This window comes from Perca flavescens, chromosome 8 (genome assembly GCF_004354835.1).
Source record: "Perca flavescens isolate YP-PL-M2 chromosome 8, PFLA_1.0, whole genome shotgun sequence".
Classification (NCBI taxonomy): Eukaryota; Metazoa; Chordata; class Actinopteri; order Perciformes; family Percidae; genus Perca; species Perca flavescens.
In genome coordinates this window covers 95,017-118,625 of record NC_041338.1, presented here as the reverse complement: position 1 = coordinate 118,625, position 23,609 = coordinate 95,017, and the positions used below count along the sequence as shown (strand labels likewise).

Here is a 23,609-nt window from a genome sequence, read left to right as displayed (position 1 = left end):
GAGAACTAGAACAGAGGTGAGACAAGCGTAGAAGAGGAGGGTTAAATGAGGCAGAGGGAGGAGGTGTTCATCACTCACTGGCAATGACTGGCTGGTATCTGCATCTCCCTGTCATCTGCACCGGCTTCTGCAGGGTGGAGGAGGAAGGAAAGAGGAGGAGGAGGTGTAAGAGAGGAGAAGAGGAGAGGGAAAACCTCTATCCTCTCTATCTCTGAGCCTCATCTCCGGCAGTTCAGGAGCCTGCTTTCCAAGAGTGCCTCATTTTCAAATCTCTTATCTCGGCCCCCGTTTTAAGTATCGCAGTTTTATATTTTTACATGTCATTTGCATGCAGCTCATCAAACCTGGCTCCCTCTATTTTTTTCTCTTTTTTCCCCCTGCTTCTCGGAGGTGTACGCCGATATGAGCACAAGGGAATAAGCTTTCACTCTGCTGCTGAGCCATAGCCATGTACTGTATTGACGATATTTGTATATTGAGGAATATACAGTGTAAAAAAAATAAGTATCTTGTGTTTCTGTTGAATGTTAGAGAAATGCTTTGTGTAAGTGCAACAGAGGTAAAGTTTATAAAAACAACAGGGGTGTGTGTGTGTGTGTGTGTGTGTGTGTGTGTGTGTGTGTGTGTTTATATGAAAGAGGCGGATGAGAGTAGGTTTCTGATTTTTATCTGCCTTCCTTTTCTTCTTTGTATTTTTGGAGGATTCACACAGTGACCTCTTTGTTTGGGACAGTGAGTACAGCCCTCCAACCCCCTGGATCGGGAAAGAAACCATTTCCTGTAGTCGAGAGATAGAAAGAGAGACAGAGAGAGAAAAGAGGGAAAGATAGGATGGGAGAAGGAGGGGTAGGCAGACAGAAGGGCAGGAATGAGAGTTGGGGAGAGGAAGAGAATCGGAGATTAAGAAAGAAAGAAAGAGGTGTATAAAAGGAAGGAGGTGGTGCAGGAGAGACAGTGAAAGAGGAGAAGGGAGGAAGAGGGTGAATTGGATGATTGAATGAATGATTTTGTGAGAGGAGTGAATGAATGAATGATGGTTGAAAAGGTCAGAAGAGGAGCAGGCTTATTAAATTCCCAGCTAGAGCAGCACAAAACATTTGAAACGCTTGCTGCAGGAGTAAAAATGCACCTTTTTGGAATGTGTCATGAACTGTAAAATCTGCAGGCTTTGGTTTTGTTATTCACTGGCTGTACAAATATTACTTACTGCAATTTTCTAGGAGAGGACGCCTCTTGGAAGGGTTTGACAGTGCGTGACATGGATGTATCAAACCCTATTAGCTGCTACAGGTATTCCTATATTGGCCCTGACAGTTGTAATTAGGTCGCACCAGGGATGAGGAGGGATTTCCTATTATTGATTAATCTTAATATTTTTTGGATGAAGAAAAGGTATGGTGAAAAGTATAGTTTTGGTCTCAGGATCAAAACTCCTAATATACCTAAACTTTGGGTATCTGCTGATACTTATTACTGATCCAGTACGAGTGCTCTGTTTTTCCAAAAATTGAAATCTGTATATGTGGAACTCATTCCATTCATTTGTATATACTGTAAGGTAACAAGGTCAGTCATGTCAAAAAAAAAGTTTCAAAAAGGCAGCCCAACATGACTGGTGAAGTCATGAAGAAACCGTATTTATTGTGGATTGGTCATGTGTAGCCGATTCCCAGTCCAACAATGGCACCAAAGAAAAAGAACATGAGCCTGTTAAATGCTTTTAAAGCATGAGGCACTGAATGTTTTAATATCACGGTTATCAGTTTTGGGGGGAATTCTTCCCCTTTCATTTGAAAAGCTCCCCATAAAGAGTGTAGTATTGTTAAATTCTATCCTATATCTATACTCTATCGACCAATCATGTTTTCAGTCCAACCGTCCTCCTGTAGCCATATATGTAAGCATGCACTAACATGGACTATTGACTATGTTTTTCATTTAATGACCATGACACTGTCCTGTTGAGACGGTTACAGAGCAGTGTAAACCATATTAGACAATGTGAAACAGTATACACCATTGAGACATAAATGTGCCAGTAATGATTTGCATATACAAACATACTTATTCCCCAGTGGTAGCAGTAAAACTGTGGCCGTTGACAGCTGTACAGAGAAAGCTTAATCTGCTCATCTGCAGGGTAGGGTGGTGGTGGTGGTGGTGCTGAGAGGGGGGGGGGTTTCTCTATTTCCTCCCGTTTTAATTGAAGTGCATGTATACCATTAGGTGATGTGAGATGGGGTGAGACGTTTGGGTTAGTTCAGGAAAAGTTCTCCGCTTCCCGTCCCCATCGCCGCCATCATCCTTATCATCATCATCCCTTACCCCTGATTGGCTTCCTAGAGAGAGAGAGGGAGAGAGAGAGAGGTGCCATTCTGATACTGAAGAAAATGAAGAAATGAAATCAGCCTGGCATCATTTGCATTCAAGTTTTATCGGTGTTGAGGAGGGCGTTTTTGGGCCTGATAAGAAGAGGGTGTCGCAGGTTGCGCTGGAGGTGGAGGGGGGTTGGTGGAGAGGTGTGTGTGTGTGTGTGTGTGTGTGTGTGTGTGTTTGTATTGTGTGTGTGTGTGTGTGTGTGTGTGTGTGTGTGTGTGTGTGTGTGTGTGTGTGTGTGTGTGAATGGTGTATGTTTTATGTGAACTGACTTTGGCAAAAGAAGGTGGCTCTGGAGTTCAGTTGGTGTCAACACACAAATGTGAATGTTACAGCAGCTATAGTGAGGACAGGGCATTGGGGCTGGGAATGGTGGATGTGTGGTGGGGGTGTGGGAGCGGGGGGTTAATATCAGACCAAATAATTAGATTCACTATCGTCTCTGCGGCAGCAGTGCGGGGATCAGGCAGATTAAAGCCAGGCTCGGGGCTGGTTAATATTCATGAGGGGACCGGGGTCCGGGCAAGGGGCTTAGACTGCAGCTCAAAGACTCTCCTCGGGGCTGATGAGGCTTAAGGCAGCGCTCTCAACCAAGATGTCGTTCTGCCGGGGGGGCCTGACATCCCACTGATAGATGAAGGGCTGAGTAGATAGTTAGGGTCAGACAAGAGGAAAAGAGGGTGACAAGGTATCTTAAGGTCTTACATCTATGTGGATCTATAAATCTATTTTTTGATGATGTTGGGTTTTTTCCATTGCGGAGAACCTGACATTTCTGGTCAATCATCCTGGTCCTCCTTTCTTTTCTTTTTTCCTTTTTTCTTTTCATTCTCTCCAAACTGTCGCTACTTACTATATACAGTCCTGACACCTGTAGTCTCCCAGGAGCGTTCATCTTCTTCTCAGACTCTTTGTAAAGAGGAAACGCATATACTATGAATACATTTCCATGTCTCGTGTGAACATTTTCAATACTGTTGCAATACGATACCTGACTTTCTATAATAATACCAAAACAACCTTTCTGATGCCTAAGTTCGGGGAATACAAAAATTAACCACTTTTTTTTCCTTTTACCAAAACCATCCATTCCTCTAAATGACTCAATTTACTGCATTCTAAAGCTAGACATATCTGATCAGATAATAAGGCAAGCATCAAATCTGACTAGACATTCTATGTCAACTTTTATATAACTTTGATACTCTGCGCTAAGGACACATTTAGTTTGGTACCAAACAAGTATGAAGGTTCAATACTGTACCCAGCTTTACTGTTAGATACTGTAGAGGCTACATTTGTGCTGCACTGCTCTCTGTGGGATGAAACGTTGCCCAGTCACTGAGAACATAGCAGGTGTTATCTAGCTGCTGTCAAAGGAAAAATTATCTTTTTTATTATTATTGATGGGGGTGTGGCCAGTCCCTGCAGTGAACATGACAACTTGTGCATTAAACAATGTGCTTGAGTTTGTTGAGTTTGTTTTATTTCTTACCTTGACATAATACACTGAATACACAGTCCAAACACCTTTTGGCGCAGCCCAGGTTGACAGTGGGTCCAGACATGTTCCTCAAGTGACTGTTGACTGTTTGAGTCAAGTCATCAGCGTCAGACCAAGAGAAGTGAAAAAGGTTTTGATACCATCCAGTGGCCTCTCCACTCTCCTTAACTCACACCCACATCTTTGGCATCTGCATCCTTTACTGGCCTGGTTAATTACACCCACACACACACAAAGTGGGATTTGGCCCCGTGCCTCTCTCTGATTCTCATTATCTCATTTGAAGCTGTGTGTGTGTGTGTGTGTGTGTGTGTGTGTGTGTGTGTGTGTGTGTGTGTGTGTGTGTGTGTGTGTGTGTGTGTGTGTGTGTGTGTGTGTGTGTGTGTGTGTGTGTGTGTGTGTGTGCGTGTGCGTATTCATGGCTTTAAATTGTGTATAGTAGCATGTTTTTTGTTGTTGCAGGGTTACGTTAGAGATAATCTATTTACTGTAAGTGGTAGTTATGTTGCGATTTAGTTCCATGATTGAACACCTCGGCTTTTGCTTTTCCAAAGTTTAACCAGCAGCAACAAATGATCAATATCTCCTTTAAATCCATATGTGGTCATACTGAGGACATGCTGTTTGAATGCCCAATAAACTTCCAAGTGATTTTACCCAGCATGTATATGTAGGTGTATATATTTGCATTCTACTGTAGCTCCTGTAGTGTTTCCTGAATCCCAATGAGTCCACAGACGGGCCCCCGAAATAAGACTAGTTTTCCTGCAGTCCTTCAGGCTTCCTGTCTTCACATCTGATCCTGAACTACACTTGGCTGGAGTGTCTCTTTCTACTTGACAGTGCTTGACTATGCGAGAGCCTATATGGGATTAGAAAGGTTTCTGGAGTGAAATGAGAATAGTTTAAAATAGTTTAAGTTAAATGAGTTAAACGAGTAGTTATTTTCAGGATCGTAGTAGTATCATAGTACTTCTATAAAACATTTAGCTGCCACGTGCCACTGAAAGGATTTCTCTGGTCAGATATGAAAAAATCTGCAATGATATTACATAACTACAGATCAATAACTTTCCCCAAGATACTGTGTATTATGTTTTTTTTGTCCTAGTGACTGTACCATAATACAATCACGTTAATGTAGCTGTGGTCAGGGAGGAAACTGCGTAAGGGAGTGGACAACATTGACTTTTAATAAAAGTGTTATTAATTATCAAATAAGGAAATATAAGAGTATCACACTCACAGTGAGTAATTACTTAATATTTTTTGAAGAACAAGTCTATGTGTGTTTCTTATTTTCTCTTTCTGTGTGTGTGTGTGTGTGTGTGTGTGTGTGTGTGTGTGTGTGTGTGTGTGTGTGTGTGTGTGTGTGTGTGTGTGTGTGTGTGTGTGTGTGTGTGTGTTTTCCACTTGTGCGCTACTGAGCTCTCCCCATTGCCCTATCATGGCGAATTCCAAAGCCGTGGCCGTGATGAATTAGTCTGAAACAAATTAGCAGTACTTACAGCTCAGACGGCTCCAGCATTGGGTTACAAATTAAAACAAAAGAAGCAGTATCTCCATATCAGCGCTAGTTCCCCATGAAATCCAATACGCTCTGCCTCAATCTTCAACGTACAGCAGACTGAGAGGCTTCCTTCCTTCTGTCCTTCCCTTCTCTCTTCTCACTGTCTTCCCAAGCTGTCCTACAGACAACGTCCATCTTCTGCAGGTATTTCAAGATTTAATTCAGTTCAATTTTATTTATAGTATCAAATCATAACAAGAGTTATCTCAAGACACTTTACAGATAGAGTAGGTCTAGACCACACTCTATAATTTACAAAGCCCCAACAATTCCAACAATTCCCCCAAGAGCAAGCATTAGCAGTGGCTATTGCGACAGTGGCGAGGAGAAACTCCCTTTTAGCAAGAAACCTCGGCAGACCCAGACTCTTGGTAGGCGGTGTCTGACGGGGCCGGTTGGGGGTGTGATGGACAGTGGCTGTGTAGTATGATCCGTCTGATCATAGATGCAGTAAAGAAGTAAAGGTTTTTACCATAGGTCAGTGCTTCTCAACCTTTTTTGTGCCAGCGCCCCCCTATCCATTATCCAGTTCCCTAACACCCGCCATCAAATATTATGTAGGCTAATTGCCCCAAATATTAATGGTTATGCCCTAATATAGGCCTATTATTATTGTTGTTACTATTGTTATCAAAAATAATCAAAACATAGTCTAGGTTAGAAGAGTCTAGGTTTGCTATCGCCTGTCGAGTAAATGGCAGAAAAAAACGTTTGGAGAAACGCAACCCCACATCGCGCTGCGTTTTGTGGAGGCGTGAGAGTCCCGTACATTAAACAGTGACATCACTTCCTCTATCGCTTCCAGAAAAAAAGTTTTAAAACAGAAAACAGAAGCCCTGAACTGCCCGGGAGTTTGTGAACCAGCTAAATGTTTGCCAAACAACAAAGCACAGTCGATGTCTCTCGCTGGTCTCTTTTCTTTCTCTCTTTCACCGTGAAATGAAGCTGCCTTCAGGTGCAGTAGGAAACGTTGTGTTATATAAACAATCTGACGAAAAACGATTACTGTGAAATATAAAGTCTACTTGTGCTACATTGGGGGGGTTAAAGAACACAACAGAACGTCGTGGCGATTTTGTTTTTTTAAATCTGAACGCAGCTTCACGTAGTTTAAGATGATGCTCTGACGTCCTGTTTCCGTGAAGGCAGCACGGAGCTGTGCCAAACTAAGCTGACAGAAGGGTTGTGATACCCGTCTCGTCCAGTCGCAGTGCTGTAAACTGGCAGGTTTTAATGTTGCAGACCTCTGATTTTTTTAGTAGTTTAAGTGTAAACATGTATTGTTATTGTGAATCTTTGGTTTAAACTAGCTTTCAAACAAACGACCCCCAAGGGCACCTTAACGCCCCGCTTTCCAAAGTATTGCTTCCAACGCCCCCCATCATCTTCTGAACACCCCCGTTGAGAAACACTGTCATAGGCAAACAACGGCAGGGTGCTGATTAGGAATTTAACATATGGATCAGTGCAGTCTTATTTTCATTTATCTACACAATATGAAGTTTTTGGCCTCAACTATGTGTTTTTCTATTTGTAATTTAGCAGAATATCTGAAAGACTATTATCTTATTTTAATGAATGCAGTTTGACTGTTTGAGAACCATACTGATGGTTTAGCATGTTTTAGCCTATTCATTCCTAACCGTTTTGGCTTTGACCCTTTTATAGCCATGATGTGTCCACTTGTGAACGTCATACCTTTCGAGCAATGGTCCCTATTTAAAATTGTTTCATTTGAATGTTTTTAGAGTCCTGAAGAGGTAAAACAGTCCAGTGTTCAATCTCTTTTTGAACATTTAAGAAAATGCTAAATAAAATGAATACATTTGTGTGTGGCAGTCATTTTTTGGGGGGTTGGTTCTTCTTGGTTCTTCTGCTTCTTGGTGGTGGAAGAAGTACTCAGATCTTTTACTAAAATTAGCAATACTACAGTGTAATACTCTGTTAAAAGTAAAAGTCCTAAGTGCTAAGTATTGGTATCAACATATACACTATGCAGAATGGCCCTTTTCATAATTACATGTATGTAAATGAAATCATTGGATTATAATTATTGATGCATAAATGTGTTCATCACTTTAATGCTGCAGCTGGTAAAGGTGTAAAGGAGTTTTTTCGCGGGCATTTTAGCCTTTAATAGACTGGACAGCTGAAGACAGGAAAGCAGAGAGAGAGAGGGGGAAGACATTCAGCAAATGGCCGCAGGTCGGACTTGAACCCTGAGCCGCTATGTCGAGGACTGGGTCTCTGCATATGGGCGCCCACTCTAACAGATGAGCTACCCAGGTGCCCAGTTGAGTTATATTTTGTATTACTAAGAAGAATAAAAAGTACAATATTTGCTTCCAAAGTGTAGTGGAATAGAAAATAAAAATACATATCAGTACCTGATAAGTATACTTAAGTACAGTACTTGAGTAAATGTAGTTACTTCCCACCACGTCACATTGGTAACCACTGTTTCATCCCATCTATTACAAATCACAAACCCCTTAAATCACAGGTAATCTTTTTTTGTGTGCTTTGATTGTAAGTTTTTTTCTGCCGTTGTAGGGTGCCATTGGGTGCCATTCAATTCATAATTAAAAAATGTATAATGCAGAGCCTACTAATATATTTTCAAAACCAATGGCTGCCCTGAACCACTGATACGATCATTCAAAAATCAAAACCGGCACTGTATGTTCTAATGAACTACTGCAGTCACAAGCCACTGCACATACTTAGACTTCTGCACCTGTATCTAATGCAGATACAGATTCATATTTCAAAACATTTTATATTAATAAAATTAGTAAAGAGGATTGTATGTACACTGTGAGTGCATTGTAGTACTCTAATGAAGGGCATTTAGGTAAGAATTGACTGGGAGGGGAACCAGGTTTTTGGCAGTTTATTATAGATGGAAAGAATAGACGTCAGATACATGTGCAATGAGAATATTCATCAGTCTGTGCAATCCTTTTTTGGCCTAATGCATGAAATGTGCCAGTTTATATGAAATACACTTCCTGTTCTGTGCTCTCACTGGCTTTCCACCATATCATACTATCCACTGCGTAGTTTCCTCCCAGAAAGCCAGTGATAGATCCCTTTGTCACTCACTTGGAGGTTCATTTTCACACTGATCAGCCAGTCTTTAACTATAGCAGTATTGACACAACACAAAGGAGTAGAAATCATTGTTAAATTGCTACAATAGAAGAAGTAACACAGGATTTGAATTTGATGACAAAGTACTGATTAGCTCTAAAATATTGTAAAAAGGCTCCCATTGGTCATGTAATTTCTTGAATATTGAATGTATTTAAAAGTATTTGTATTAAAGCTAACTATGGAGTGTGACACTTAAGGAACACTTAACAAGCAGGATACACCATCATGTCAGCTTTGACCCTTATAGACTTAACTGCTCAGTGAGTGAGTGTCCAGAGCTGAGGGAATGCTGCCTCCTGGTGGAGAGTGAGCAGTACTGCATCTGCCCCTCACACCGTGGGTTTGATAGAAACCCAGCCATTGCACAGACATCATACATTTTAAGTGTTTTATTCCCTTTTAAATTGTTGAATTAGTTCTATTGTTTATAAGATAGGAATGGAAAGACAACATAATAGCTGAGCCATGCCATACATGAATAGAGAAGGGCTCCTTATTCACCTTTATCTCGGCAGTTAGATGTTGGAACACCAGAAGCACAAACATACAGTACCTGTGCATGTACCACTTTGATAGTCATTTGTTAAAAGCTGTTAAAAATAAATTTTACCCAATTTTGCAGTAAAATCATATGGAGTGATTGTGGCACAGTGTGGTACTGAAAAAGCGTATCAGTGCGTGTGCGTGTGTCATGGAGGCATGGGATAAGCCTGCGTCCTGGGAGTGATTGTCAGAGGGAATGCTCCTGGAGCCTCATATGAACAAAGACAAGATTGTACTCAGGACACACAGGTGTGTGTATATCTGTGTGTCTGTGTGTTTTACATGTTATCCCTCCCTCCCTGTCTCTCTCTCTCATACCTCCACACATACAGAAACTGGATGTTGACCCTCCACTCTTTGTCCAGTGTATTCACTCTAGATCTAATTATGGCAGCCATCTGAATAGCAGCCTGTCGACCTCATCAGATCTTTCTCTTCCTTTTCTTCTCTCACTCTCTCCTGGGGTCTCTCTTCCTCTTTTATTCCTTTTCTTTCTCTTCTCCTTTTATTTTCTATGTGGCTTTGTTCAGCCCGTGCTCCCCTCATTTCCTCATTTCCTTCTTGGGTTGTAATCATCCTCTGCCCGCTGGCGGGTTTTTTTTATAAACGGGTGTTTACCACTGGCCACACACTGGACAATACCGAGTAACTCTGTATTCCCAATTGACAGCAATTAATGCTTGGATTTTTGTGATTATCTCATGGTCTGCATACTATACAGAAGCCCAGTTAAGGAAGAGAATGGACACTTCAAAGTGACAATGGCATTTATTTTAAGAGTCTCTCTCTCATTTCTTTTGACTTGTTCCCTTTTGAAATGATGTTAAGGGAGGCATGAGAGGAAAACCAATTGACATTGTATACTGTTCAACTTGGCAGATGGTAGTACTACACTGAATGTACTGTATTGCTAGTACTATGCAAAGTTCCATGAATAGGAACCTGTAATGTACAGTAAGTATTATCAGGTTAGACTCTTGTCTTTTTGCCACTGTGGTCATTTTCAAAGAGAATGTTTCAAAATTCAGATACAATGCAAGACACAATATCATTTGTTAATAGCTCATTTGTTTAAATTTAGGTATGGGTGGATTTTAGTTCATATCAAGAAATAGTGAAAAAATACCATCACAGTTTCCCAGAGTTTAATGTGACATCTTTAAATAGTTTTTGTCAGACCAACAGTCCAAAACTCAAAGATGTATGCAATGGTACCAAAGCGAAGCTGGAACCAATCCATTTTTAATTGACTAATTAATTAATCAGCTAATTGTTTCAACACTAATAGTCACAACATTTGTTGACAAAAAAAGTGAAAATGATTATTCTTAAATTGAGCAGTAGACCTTTAAATCTCACTATGCAGTTTATTTTACACATTTGTAAGAGGGTACAGCCTTTGCTTCATTATATATTGTATAAGTCAGCAGGGATTGTGATAAGTCTGACCAAAGAAAAGGTTCTGTTCATTCCTCATCTGCTTTCTGTGTTTGTGTGCAGAGCTCTAGGTTGACGCTGGTGTGTGAAGATCTGGACTGTTGGATTGGTCTGCTGCCTCTGACCTCTGACGTCTCAGCTGCCAACTGTAACATCTACAGCCAAGGTGAGTTTGACAACGGAGAACGCCTCAAGCATCATGTCCACCAGCATTGGCTCTTTGTGATGTACAGTATATTCTAGGGGTGTGAATCTTCACTGGTCTCACGATTCAATTTGATTGTCCTGTCAACAATTCAAATTGATTCAATATCACGATGCATCACCTCCTCAATATTATTATATATTGCTACACATGGTTTTCATCAACAAATTCAAGCTGTCAGATATACAGTATATGAGCTCCCCTTTTTATTGAATCTGCTCTTAAAGAAGACACTATCTGAATGAACACAGCAGAGAGCAGACAAAAGGTAAAAAAACCCAGAAAAAGCTGTTAACAGTTTACTTTAGCTCCCCATATGTAGCATTTATAAGCAGTACATACAGTATACATTTAACTAAATGGTTTATAGCACACTACAATGTATTTGTATGCAGAAATAAGTCTTTATTTATGTATTTATCAACAACTATAACTCCTCCTGTGGGCACCCAGAAGTGGAGGCTGGTGATTATGCATGATATATTAAAACACGGTTGTAATTACATAACATATCTTCATATTAGAAGTTAACAAATTTTCTTTTACATTAATGAACACCTAAATGTCCTTATATCTGCTTACAAATACATTGTAGTAGGTATGATTATTAATGCAAAATATGGGGGTTAAAGTAAAATGTTACCAGTTGTCCTGCTAGTACTACCCTCATTACTAACCAGTTACCATCTTTTGAATTCAGCGCAGACATTCTGGCAAGAATTGTTTTTTTTTATAATAAATGTATTGCTTTTTCTTATTTTACACAAGAACAGTAATAATGACACCAAACAAAGATATAGACAATTCTAACAAGCAAAAACTAAACAAAAACAAAATACAGCTCATGTCAACAGAGATACATTGGAGGTCACAGGAAACAGTCCACATTACAGGAAGTTACATCACAGGTCACAAGAGCCTAGGTTCAGGAGATTCCTTGCATAATAATCAAAGAATTGTCAGGTCCTAGATAGTTCAAATAGGGCTGCCAGACTTTGTAAAACTGGTCCACTTTGTGATGTATAATATTTGTGAAATATTCCAGAGGAATCAATTCTAATATAACCTTAAACCAACCCTTAACAGAAGGGCCCTTATCATTAATCCACTGGAACAATATAGTTTTTCTCACAGCAAAAGTAAGCATGTTATATAACCTTTTGCCACTTGTAGTAGGTATACGTCTACTTGAAAAGCCCCAAATCAGAACTAATTGATCCATTTCTAAATCTTAACCAAATATTATTTATAATTCATCTAATATGTCAGTGAACTGAAAAACACTGAAAAAGTGAACTGTTGCCATATCTTACCAAACTAGCAATGTGCCTTGTCAGTTTACAAATGTGAGCCAAGCTTGTGTGTTTTCAGGTGAGGAGTTATTCTGTAAGGTGACCAGAGAACTTGGAGCAGGTGAAAGGCTCCTGGCTTCCCTGTTGCCTCCTCCAGGATCCTCCTCCTCCCCCCATCTCTCTCCTCCACTCAGCCTTGTCACCCAGAAACAAGCTGGGGTGAAGGAGGAGTCACTGTACCCGCAGGCGCTGCGCTCAGAAATCCAGCTCCTCCCACAGCAAGCTGGCATGGCCGCCATCTTGGCTACTGCCGTTGTCAATAGTGAGTGTTGTATTTAAGGCATGAAAATGTTAGCAGTATAGCTGCTTTTTTGTTTATATAATAGAGGATAGAAGAATAAAAAGACATACAGACACACATTACACACAGACCCGGAATTGTTTTATTTGTTTTTATTTGGGTGACTAAGTTATAACTAAGTTATTACAGATGGATTGGTATCTTGTGGTATGAAAAGATACTAGAAACACAAGTAATATAATATAAATGCAAAGAAGATAATTCCTTAGGCATATGTATTTAAAATGTACAAGACATATGGGATATGGCCCCTAAAGTATTACATCAAAAACAGTATCCCCTTCTAATCGTTTATACTTTTCAAGCATTGTTATTCTGATTACTGCAGTATAAGCTGCAGCCATATGATCTACTGTTATTTAGCATTTGTCAGTAGCAATGATCTCTTTGGCCACAAGATGGCACTGCAGTTCTTTTGCTCTCCTGTCAGAGCCACTCAAAGTTTCCCCTGGGCCATGTGCTATGCTGATGTCTGTAGCTGATGCCTAAACACACACATGACGTGGCCATTGGTAATCATCCTAGATCATTACACATTCCTAGATCTGTTAACACTGCAGCAAATAATTGTAATGTTATTAAAAATAACCCAGATGATGAGTCCTGTTGCCTTGGATACTCATAGCAATAGAGTGTGTGTGCATGTGTTTCTATTTTTCTATTAGAGCTATAGATTGACTTCTGAAATGTGATATACGCACATACTTTATGTATATTAACATCTTAATAAGGGTATAGGTAAAGACTAGTACCGGTAGATTAAAATTAGAACAATATTTTTACTTAAGATTCTTGAAGTTGAACATCCGCACCTTACCTTACCAAAACATGTCTCTATTTGATCAGTGGTGCTTTTCATCAAGTTGGTCAAACCATATACGAATTTGTGTTTCTGTTCAGTCAACTAACTCTAAATGTATGTTCTGCTGTCTATCAGAGGACATTTTCCCATGCAAGGACTGTGGAATCTGGTACCGCAGTGAGAGGAACCTGCAGGCCCACCTTATGTACTACTGCGCTAGCCGTCAGAAGCAGCCAGCCGCAGCCTCGTCCCCGCCACAAGACAAACCCAAGGAGTCTTATCCCAATGAACGCATCTGCCCCTTTCCACAGTGCAACAAGAGCTGCCCCAGTGCCAGCTCACTAGAGATCCACATGCGCACACACAGTGGTGAGAGCAAGACTTACTGTATATGTATGCCAAACAGACAAAGGATCAGGGGTCTCATTATAAAACTGTGTGTAGGATCCTTACTAAATCTGTACGTATGCCAAAAAGCCGAAAATGGCATACACCAAAAAAAACTCTGATTTATAAAACCATGCGTACGCACATCTGTAAGCAATGTTCCTTTATAAATCACAGAGTGTGATTTATAAGCTTGAATATACCAGACCTATAGGATAAGATTTAACAGAACTATATATTGTATCCAAACAAGCCTTAGTGATAAAGTTGAAGATTATATATAATATTTATTAAAAAAACACTTAGCTGTCTGCCATTTCCCTCTGGAAACAGCCGGTTGCCCCCAGAGTGGCGAGGACCTGTATTTTGACCGGGATGGCACGGTCCTGGCGCGTTGCCCTCTCTACTGGACCCAATTCAGTACATAGATCCAAGAGCTCAGCTTTAGGGAATCTAAATCTGCATATGAGCCAGTCATCGTCATGGTCCCTGAAGTCTCTTTCTCTCCTGATTCTTCCATTCCAGTCCTCCTGCAGGGCCAGCAGGGCCATCATGCAGCATTACGCACAGGGGTCACCGCAGTATTTATATGTTTAAAACAATTTGTGATTAACACCTTGCTAAAATCACAGCATCAAATAGTTGTATTCTCCCCCCCAGGTTTTGTTATGAACAGTATTAAAGTTCGGACCGATAACGAGGACATTAAGGGTAACGATTGCACCAGAGCTTAACGGCTGTATTTCCAGACTTTGACATTTGATGATATATGCACAGTATTAAAGACAGATATTTAGTTATTTAGGCTACACTGTATTCTGCAGTTATCTAATGCTAGGGTATTTAAATGCTATCCTGTATTCCATGCAGTCGGGCCACCTCCTCCTCCTGCGCTCCGTAGCGGACAATGTGACGGTGAGACAGCGGCGATTAGATATTAAGAAAAAAAATTGTATTTAACATTTTATTTGAGGTGGAATTTACAAGGTGTTTATGGAACAAGTATCACTCAGTAAAAGCGCAAATAACACTGCTGGATTTAATCTTCATGATAATGTGGACGATATGGAGTGAAAAATGTGAGTGAGGCATCAATCCTTGAAAATATTACGAGTAATCGTTATTCCCACATTTACTTTCTGCAGTCTGACTTCAGTTCACCACCTAACTATCTGCGTCGTCCATTCCCATTTTCTCCAAAATGTGCGTACGCATGGGTCAGAGTTTGCGTGGAGTACCGCATATTCTCCCGTTAAGTTATTTTATAAATCACAACCTTTGCGTGGGAAGTGCCGTACACACATTTTCAGCGTCGTTTTGTGCGTATGCCACGTTTATAAATGAGACCTCTGAACATTGAGATCTACCTTGTTACTTGACTAGTGTGCCTTCATCAACCAGTTCATTTGACTGTGTGGTAGATGAGCTCACTGTTTGTCCCTCTAACTTATTGTCCCTCTCGGTCCTTCCACAGGTGAGCGTCCATTTGTCTGTCTCATCTGTCTGTCAGCCTTTACCACAAAAGCAAACTGTGAGCGCCACCTTAAGGTCCACACGGACACACTGAACGGGGTGTGTCATGGCTGTGGCTTTGTCTCCACCACAAGGGACATCCTCTACAGCCATCTGGTCACCAGCCACATGGTTTGCCAGCCTGGATCTCACAGTGAGGTCTACTCCCCTGGGCCAGGACTTCCAAAGCTGCCCCTTTCCACTGGTAACACATATCATCATTATGACAGCTGATTTTCAAGATGATCAATTTTGTGGATCAACTTAAATCTTGACCAAACTTGAATTTTGCCATTCTCAAACCATTCAAATGTAAGGTACTGTTATAGTTCACTCATTGTGACTCTCTTCTTCAGGTCTCAGTCCAGGAGACTCGGGTGTGGTGCTGAAGTGTCAAGTGTGTGGTCACAACTCTGACTCCCCTGCCCAGCTTCAGCAGCATGTGCGAACTCACCTAGAGGTTAGGGTCCCAGCCGAAAGGAGTCCCACCCCTCGCCAAAGTACACCATCATCAGTTGACCACCCCCAGCTCCAGCTGTCTCCCCAGGAAAGGGAGCCCCTAGCCTGTGTCCCTTTGCCAGACTCATCCAGCCCTGGTGCAAACGGCGGCTCAGCCACGCCTCGAGACTGCAGTCCTCCTGATGCCCCAACCACTGACCTAAAGATCAAAGAAGAGCCTCATTCAGACTCAGAGACAGAAGAGGAGCAAATGGAGTTTAAGGAGGATGGGGAGGAAGAGGAGCTTGGTGGAGAGGAGGGAAATCAAGAAGCAAAAAGGAAGACAAAGGAGGAGCAAATTGCCACATCCTCCTGCCAGACATTAACCTCTCCGAAGAGTCCAGCCACCGCAACTGTGAAGGCAGAACCAACTAGTCCCACCCCTGGTTCTAGCCCTGCACATTTGGGAGGTACAGGGTCAGTTCTTCCTGGAGGAGCAATGTTCTTGCCTCAGTACATGTTTAGTCCTGAGGCAGCCATTTTGCCTCAGGCCTCGGAGATACTGGCTAAAATGTCAGAGATGGTCCACAGCCGTCTGAAACAGGGCCAGGCAGTTCCTCAGAACAACCCAGCGGCCTTCTTCCCATCTGGACCGACTGCACCTACAGCCGCAGCCACTCCCCCTCATAAAGGAGCCACCTGCTTTGAATGTGATATCACCTTCAACAACATTAACAACTTCTATGCACATAAGAGGCTGTACTGCTCCAGTAGGCATCATGGAGAAGGTGCAACCTCAGCTTCAGGCCTTGGATCGACAAGGGATGCAGCCCCAGCCACGATGCCTTCCAGTGGGGTACATGGCTCGTCCGCATCTCCTCCGGGTGGAGCAGCAAGTAGAGCAGCCTCTGCTTCTCCTACTGACTCTGACCCCCCTGCAGGAAGTGGAGTAACAGAATCCAGGAGGATGGTGGAGGTGAAGACAGAAAACCCGGTGGTGAGAGAGGGAATATCCTCCTCTTCTGAAGGGGAAGGTGGAGGTGGAAGTGTGGGAGGAGGAGCTGGAGGAGGAAGAGCAAGTGAAGGCAACCAAAGTCCTGCTAGTGGTTCTGCAGAGGACCAAGAAGACGATCCCAATAGAACCTTCTGCGTGGCCTGCAACATTCGCTTCAGTCGTCATGAAAACTACACTGTTCACAAACGCTTTTACTGTGCGTCACGCCATGACCCATCCAACCACCGAGCCGTACATATGACCAAGGCAACCACCACAGCAGCCTTCCTTCCCCAGCCCATCCGCACACGCAAGAGGAAGAAGATGTACGAGATTCACATGGCTAGAACTGAAGCCTTAGCCAATGCCGCTGCTGCTGCTGCAGCCACTGCTGCTGCCTCTGCGCCATCCCCTTCCGTTCTGGGCTTGGCAGTGAAGCAAGAAGTTTCTCCCAGCGGGGCTGGCAGCTCCAGCTCTGAAGGAGATGGCCCGATTGACCTCAGCAAGAGGCCCCGTCTGAAAGAGGTTTCACGGCACAGCGGTAGCAGTAGCAGTATTCTCCCTGCCCTGCCTCTTACGGACTATCACAAGTGCACCGCCTGCAGTATCAGCTTCAACAGCATTGAGAACTACCTGGCTCATAAAACCTACTATTGCCCTGCCACCACCCTCCAGCCCCACACCTTGGAACAGCTTCACAGGCTCAAGAGATCGGCCTCCACCTCTCCCAAAAGCAAGCCTCAGCAGGAGCGCCCAGAACTTTTGCACCCTATGGAGGCTAAAGCTCTACCCGCTGAGTGGGTTGCTCAGGCTCAAGGCACATCATCCAGTCCTCACCCCTCTGCCTTACCAGCCTCCGATGCCACATCTTGTCCCAATACAAACCCCACACTTGCAGCCACTCCAGGAGCTGGAGCCAAAGGCGTAGGCGCTGGTTCCTCTCAGGTGGTCTGCCCATACTGCCCTAACAGGCTCATCACCTGTGACCTGATGGAGCACTTCAAGACTACCCACGGTCTGGTTGTAACCATTCAGCCACCCCAGCCAAGCATTGCAGTCAGTCGCAGCCCCAGCCTTAGTCCCAGGGATGGACCTGCAGCAACCACCTCCACCACCCTGACCAGCCAGCCCAGACTGGTCTCTCGTGTTCACAGAGACCGCATCAACGGACAGGCAAGGAGCGCTACAACTTCTCCTGTCTCCCCACCGGTAAACGGCAGCCCTTCCGGTGGGGTTGGATCACCTTCAGCCTGTTCACCTCTGCCGCTGTCTCCCCCAAGGGCTCCCTCTCTAACTTTATCACCTGTGCCTGAGGTCCTGAAGGAGACGGTGGGGTCATCCCATCTTCCAGACAAGGCTGTCCCGACCATAGCCTCTACACCCCAACCTGCCCCCAGCCCCAGCCCTAAAACCACAGTAATCTCCCCTGTCCTGAACGGTAACTCCCGCTTCTGTCGACTCTGCAACATCAAGTTCAGCAGCCTTTCCACGTTCATAGCTCATAAGAAATACTACTGCTCCTCCCACAGTGCTGAACATGTCAAGTGAGCTGAGCCTTTCACTTCTTCATCTTCCCCTTTCTTTATCTTTCTGAGTGGAGGCTTTCCTTCGCCAAAATGGCGCTCAGCTGGTATGACCATGAATGACAATGAATGACTGTTACTCACCTGGCAGGGCCTGATGCCCAACTGCTCCAGAGCAGAATTGGCAGGTGGTGTTACTAACATACATTAACTGATATTTCTCCTCTGATGGGTCAAAGTTTGTAGTACACTAAGAGCTGAGGCAGATGCTACCTGCACACACTGGTGTGCCCTTGTCCCCTAGATCACTCTCTGTCTTCGTACCCCAGTCCCCAATTCAACATCTACCACTCCCAGGCCTCACAGTATGTTGCATTATGAGGGCGATGAAAACATTTATGTCAACAGCCTCTTTTCTGTCTCATTGTTGAAATGTCAGTACCTAGATTCTGACTGTTGAAGGCATTTCTGACTGCTGATAATACAGGATGATGATGATGCTGATTATGATGAATCTCCAGTCTTCTCCTGAGCTCTTAATGTTCCAGACCTAAACAGAGGAATCATTTCTCTTGTGTGGAAAAGACTTGATCATTGTTAATGTTTTTATTATCTGTGCATAGTGTATGATGTCTGAAAAAAAGAATTCTATAATGCTTTTGGTTTCAACACTGGCTCTTTTTTGCTTACTAGAGAAGCTAAAGCGTTTTTACCTGAAAAACAAATATGTGGTATAACAATGTTACTAATTACTGAAGGATAATATTTCAAAATGGACAGTTTTTTTTCTTCTTTTCTTTCATACACACAAATTTTTATTTTCTCTTTAAAATGCAAGGGAGAAAAAAATGTGAAATATTTATCTTTTAGTCCTCACTGATTTCATGTCAACAGAAAACTACCTACCTGGTGTCTGAGAGTACTTGTATTTTTTATTTGTATATTTTTCATACTGTTGGAAGGAACTGGGTGTGTTGAAGTGTATTTTCTAAGTGTAGATATATAATATCTTATCACAGTAACCACTGGAATCACACGGAACTTCATTACATTTTGTGATACATTGTGTCACTATTTGGTTTTCTGTTTATGTAGTCTTTAATTGATGGTGAGGTCTGAAAACCAGCGCTGTTTATTTTGATCCCCTCTTGTACCTTGCTGATGAGCAACACAATTAGTTTAGAACAGCTTCTTCACTTACAGCTTTTCACATGAGAACGTTAAAGGGAGCACTTCTGATACTGTTGTGTTTATACTTTGGTGAGAACATTGTAACCTCCACATTTTACGGTTACAAAATCCAAATCTTGCGTTACCAGCCTCCATACCATGCTAAGTATGACCATCACGGACACTCCGCTTTACATTATTTGTTGCGCACTGCCATTTCATACGTATACTAAGGGATACACAAAACACAAAAAAATGCTTCTGTGTCTAATACACATCTTAAAAGATGTTATTTTCCTTTTAAATTATTGTGTTTCTGTCCGGCAATGAAGGCATAACAGGGAAGAGTCGCATCTTAGTACAACACCTCACACAGTAGATATAGTAAGCACGTATGTAATAACCACTTATTGTGGCCCATGGTGTGTGTAAGAGAGAGACCCTTTCCACTCTCACTTTATTGCTTTCTCACTCATGCACACATACACAGACAGTTTACGCTATATTCCCATGCTGCTGTTGCAGTTGCAATACAGTGTTAGTTAGAACTGTGAAATGCTTTCTTTTTTCAATTATTCATTATTATTAATATTGATGCAAACTTACCAATGTACAGTAAGGATCATCTTCAGTTTTTTAGGGCCAAGACTTAATTTTAATTGAAGCTGCCAATAGCCAATATTGCATCCAGATGCTGAATTTGTTACAAATGTAGTCGTTTTCCTTCCCCAAATTCTAAGAAATTTCCCTCTCTATTTTACTTTTGTCAATGTACAAGACCCTCTAAAACAGCCTTTGGACCTTTATGATATGTTAAAACTACAGAGTTGGGAATTAGTATTAGGTCATCGCAATTTCATTGAAAGTTCTGAGGCCAGTCCTCCCATACTGATTTCTTTGGTTAGCAGGGCAACACCTAAACCAGCTATTAGACATTTTTGCAAAAATGCTAATGTCAGTCAAAATGTAACACACACACACACACCTAATCAAAGTCATCACTCTCAGCAGTGGTTGTAATAAATTTTGTTTTTTTTTGGGGGGGGGACAACAGAACAAGCTGTAAACATAACACTGACATATCAGCGTATGAAAGTGTTATCGTGACTGTGGCAATGTGAGCTCCTCATTCATTGATTGTTCATCCCATCTGTCACGTAATTCAAAATTCCTGGTTGAGTTTTATGCTCTGTTGTGGTTTGGAGCAGCACTGTACCAGACACATCTTTCTAAGTGTTTACAGTCGTATCTCTCAGTTCAAAAGGAGAAAGAAAAAGCAGAAGAACGTCACAGTCATGTCAACTAGTCACAAATGAGTAACAGAGTGCTGGAAAATCATCCTTTGAACTTACTTTAACTGCACTGTGTTGTATAAAATGTGCTGAATGTTTTAGTTTTAGGGATTTTTTTTGTAATCTATTTATGTTATACAGAACTTTTCCCCGTCCAATGTCCGTCACCTTGAAGGTCTTTCTGAACGATTTTAACCCTCACATAAAACCTTTTTTCTAGTTAACAGGTTTTCTCAATGATTCCTCTCATGTCCATAATGGAGAAAATCACAATGAATGTCAAAACTTATATTTCCATATTTTTCATTTCATTTCAGTTCCATTACACTCTTGTCCAAACTATGCATGGGAAATAAAAAAGTTCTGAGAGACACTGATGAGAATGTGACTGTACTTTATTTCTAGTGGCTTCAGTCTTTTTTGATGTGAACGCCTATGCACATCTCTTGTCATGTTCCATCAGTGGAAATCCTTGACTTTTGTAGGTGCTTGATTCCCGGTGTACTCACTTAAAAATCACTTCCTTTCATAAGAAAGTTTCCAGTGTGCTGTTTCTGTTTCATACTCTTAAATGAAGGCTGAGTGAATCATCAGCTTTCCTTTTAAAAGTAAAGTGCATGGGCACTAGTACCTGTAAGAAGAAAAGTGTGGTCAGAGATCCAAGGCTGCCCCAATAATGGTAAAGTGCAGTGAAATAAACACTGGTACCTTTAGTTTGCACGGAGACCAAATTAATTGATGCATATTTCCAAATGTATATATCCTTCAATCATGTGATGTCTCCTTGTATTTAGTTATTGTGTACTACTCTGTGTTCTGTAGCCGTTTCAGCTCACATTCAACATGTTACAAGTGTCACATTAGCATCAATGAAACACTTGACACAAGATGCCATAATCTAAATCTTGGACCCTCTGTTTGTGATGTGTGTGCGTGTGCAAGAGCGTAACGTTGGGTTCAATGTTGGGGGGTTGAGATTACCACTTTTGACCAAAATTGAAATTTTTAGCATATCAAACACTTCATTTCCTGCATTCTGGTGATTTTTTCTGCAACAGTTTGTGCTTTTTCTGCATCAATTTATGGTGCAAATGTATTTAATTATGTAAAGGAAATAATAATTATTAGTTAGGGGGTTGCACTGGCCATTTTTGATCCCTGCAAATTACGCCTGTGGGTGTGTGTGTGTGTCTTTCAAATATCTCAAGAACCATTCATCCGATCTACTTCTCACTTGGCTTCCTGGGTGCCCAAATGAACTTGGGGTTTTGGAATTTTGAGCAGTTTGGACAGCATTGGATATTGGGATATTAATAAACTGTAAATAAAACTAAACAACTGCACAATAAAGGTTGAGAAAAAAAAAACGCTGCCATAACACTGGCTCTTCCGTGTCTACGCTTCAAAATAAAAACCCAGCTTAAATTCACTCCGAGCATTTCGCTAAAAGGAAACTCACTAAAAAGGCATTTTGTGCCGACACTCAGGGCTGTAGTCAAGTGCACGTTTGTAAAGTCAAAGACCAGGGGCCTCATTTATAAAACTGTGCGTAGATTCTATTCTGAAAGATTTTGTGCGCAAAAAAGTCAGAATTTTCGTACGCAAAAACAATATTCTGATTTATAACACACTGCGGCGCACCATAGTGTATATCTATGGTGGCGTACACCGGTACGCACTCTTCTCCTTATAAATACGGACGTGCGTTACCTTATGCGGTCCTGCACCAGCCTCACGCTCCTCCCAAGGTCGTCCCATATTTGTCCTAATAAGGTCCATGTTAATCAATCAATGAATATTCCAGCCTTGAAAGGAGCCCTTGATCACCAATCACGAAACGGAAAAATGGGAAAAAACTAGGGCTGTCAATCGATTAAAAAAAATTAACTAATTAATTGCACAATTTGCTGTAATTAATTGCGATTAATCGCTTTTTTTAAATTGAGACTGAAGCTTATAATAATGGATATTTAAATGCTAAATCACTTAACTTTGCTAATGTGAAGAAAAAAACAAACAAGGAAAGGTTCTGCTGAGTTCAGAATGTTTAATATCTTTCAGAACAACAGCAGCAACAATTTGGCTTATTTAGTCCTGCTGAAGGCTGCTGAAACGGCTAGAAACTGTCTGACTTGAGAGCAGATTTTTGTTGCCGTCCCCGGCTGCTGTCGCCTGCTCTCGTCTACTTTACAGGCGAGGAGCAGTTCATCTCCAACGAGCTGAGAGTTCAGTCGCCGGCAGGGCAGTCGGGACTCACCCGGAAATGGCGAGCAGGATGAGGTGACTAGAGTCTCTCAAAATCCGACGAAAATCTGTTTAACTGACCTTTGTTGATCTGAAATGAAGACAGATTCAGCAACTGCACGGCCTATTTCTCGCTTAAAATGTTTTCAGAAACATGTTTCAGTGAACTATTTTAGTACAATATGAGATCGTATTCTGAACGGCCGCCATGACAGTCTGGCTTTGGATTTCCGGAGAAAACAAACCCATGTGACGCGTTCGTCCAATCAGCTGCCGGTTTTCATTACTTGGGCAACAATACAGAGTAGCGCTGCCTGCTGTTATGTAGACGTATTACGTTTCTCAGCCGCCACATGAAGAAAACAAACACAGCTGCGTTAATTTCGTTAATTTTTTTAACGAGTTAAATATTAAAAAATTAACGCAAAAATTAACGCGTTAATTTTGACAGCCCTAGAAAAAACACAATTCAGTGATTGTGAGATCGATATGCTCCTAACAGAGGTAGAACATCCAAACTAAATCCTGCTTGGAAGCCTTAACCCTTGTGTAGTGTTCATAGTTTTGTTACACAAACTTAATAATGTAATGTAACAGATTTAGCTCAATTACCAATGATACATCATTGATGCATATGTGTGTGTCATTGACCTTTGGCCTTTGGCCTTTGGACACTGTTGACCTCAACTGAGGAGGTAATAGGGCGGTGGAAGGAGCACTTTGAGGAACTCCTGAATCCGACTAATACGCCCTCTATGTTAGAGGCAGAGCTGGAGGATGATGGGGGATCATTGTCAATTTCC

At 41.9% G+C, this 23,609-nt stretch overlaps 1 protein-coding gene across 1 annotated transcript in view; it reads left to right on the top strand.

Annotated features, from left to right (window-relative positions):
• The window catches only part of zfpm1 (zinc finger protein, FOG family member 1), a 122,616-nt gene extending 101,676 nt beyond the window's left edge, over positions 1 to 20,940 (top strand). The window contains exons 5-9 of the mRNA XM_028585608.1: positions 10,650 to 10,752; positions 12,163 to 12,405; positions 13,382 to 13,615; positions 15,108 to 15,350; positions 15,502 to 20,940. Of these exons, the coding sequence (XP_028441409.1) occupies positions 10,650 to 10,752; positions 12,163 to 12,405; positions 13,382 to 13,615; positions 15,108 to 15,350; positions 15,502 to 18,125 (3,447 nt within the window). The 3' untranslated portion in view covers positions 18,126 to 20,940. The remainder of the gene's footprint in view (positions 1 to 10,649; positions 10,753 to 12,162; positions 12,406 to 13,381; positions 13,616 to 15,107; positions 15,351 to 15,501) is intronic.
• Positions 20,941 to 23,609: the final 2,669 nt, after the last annotated feature.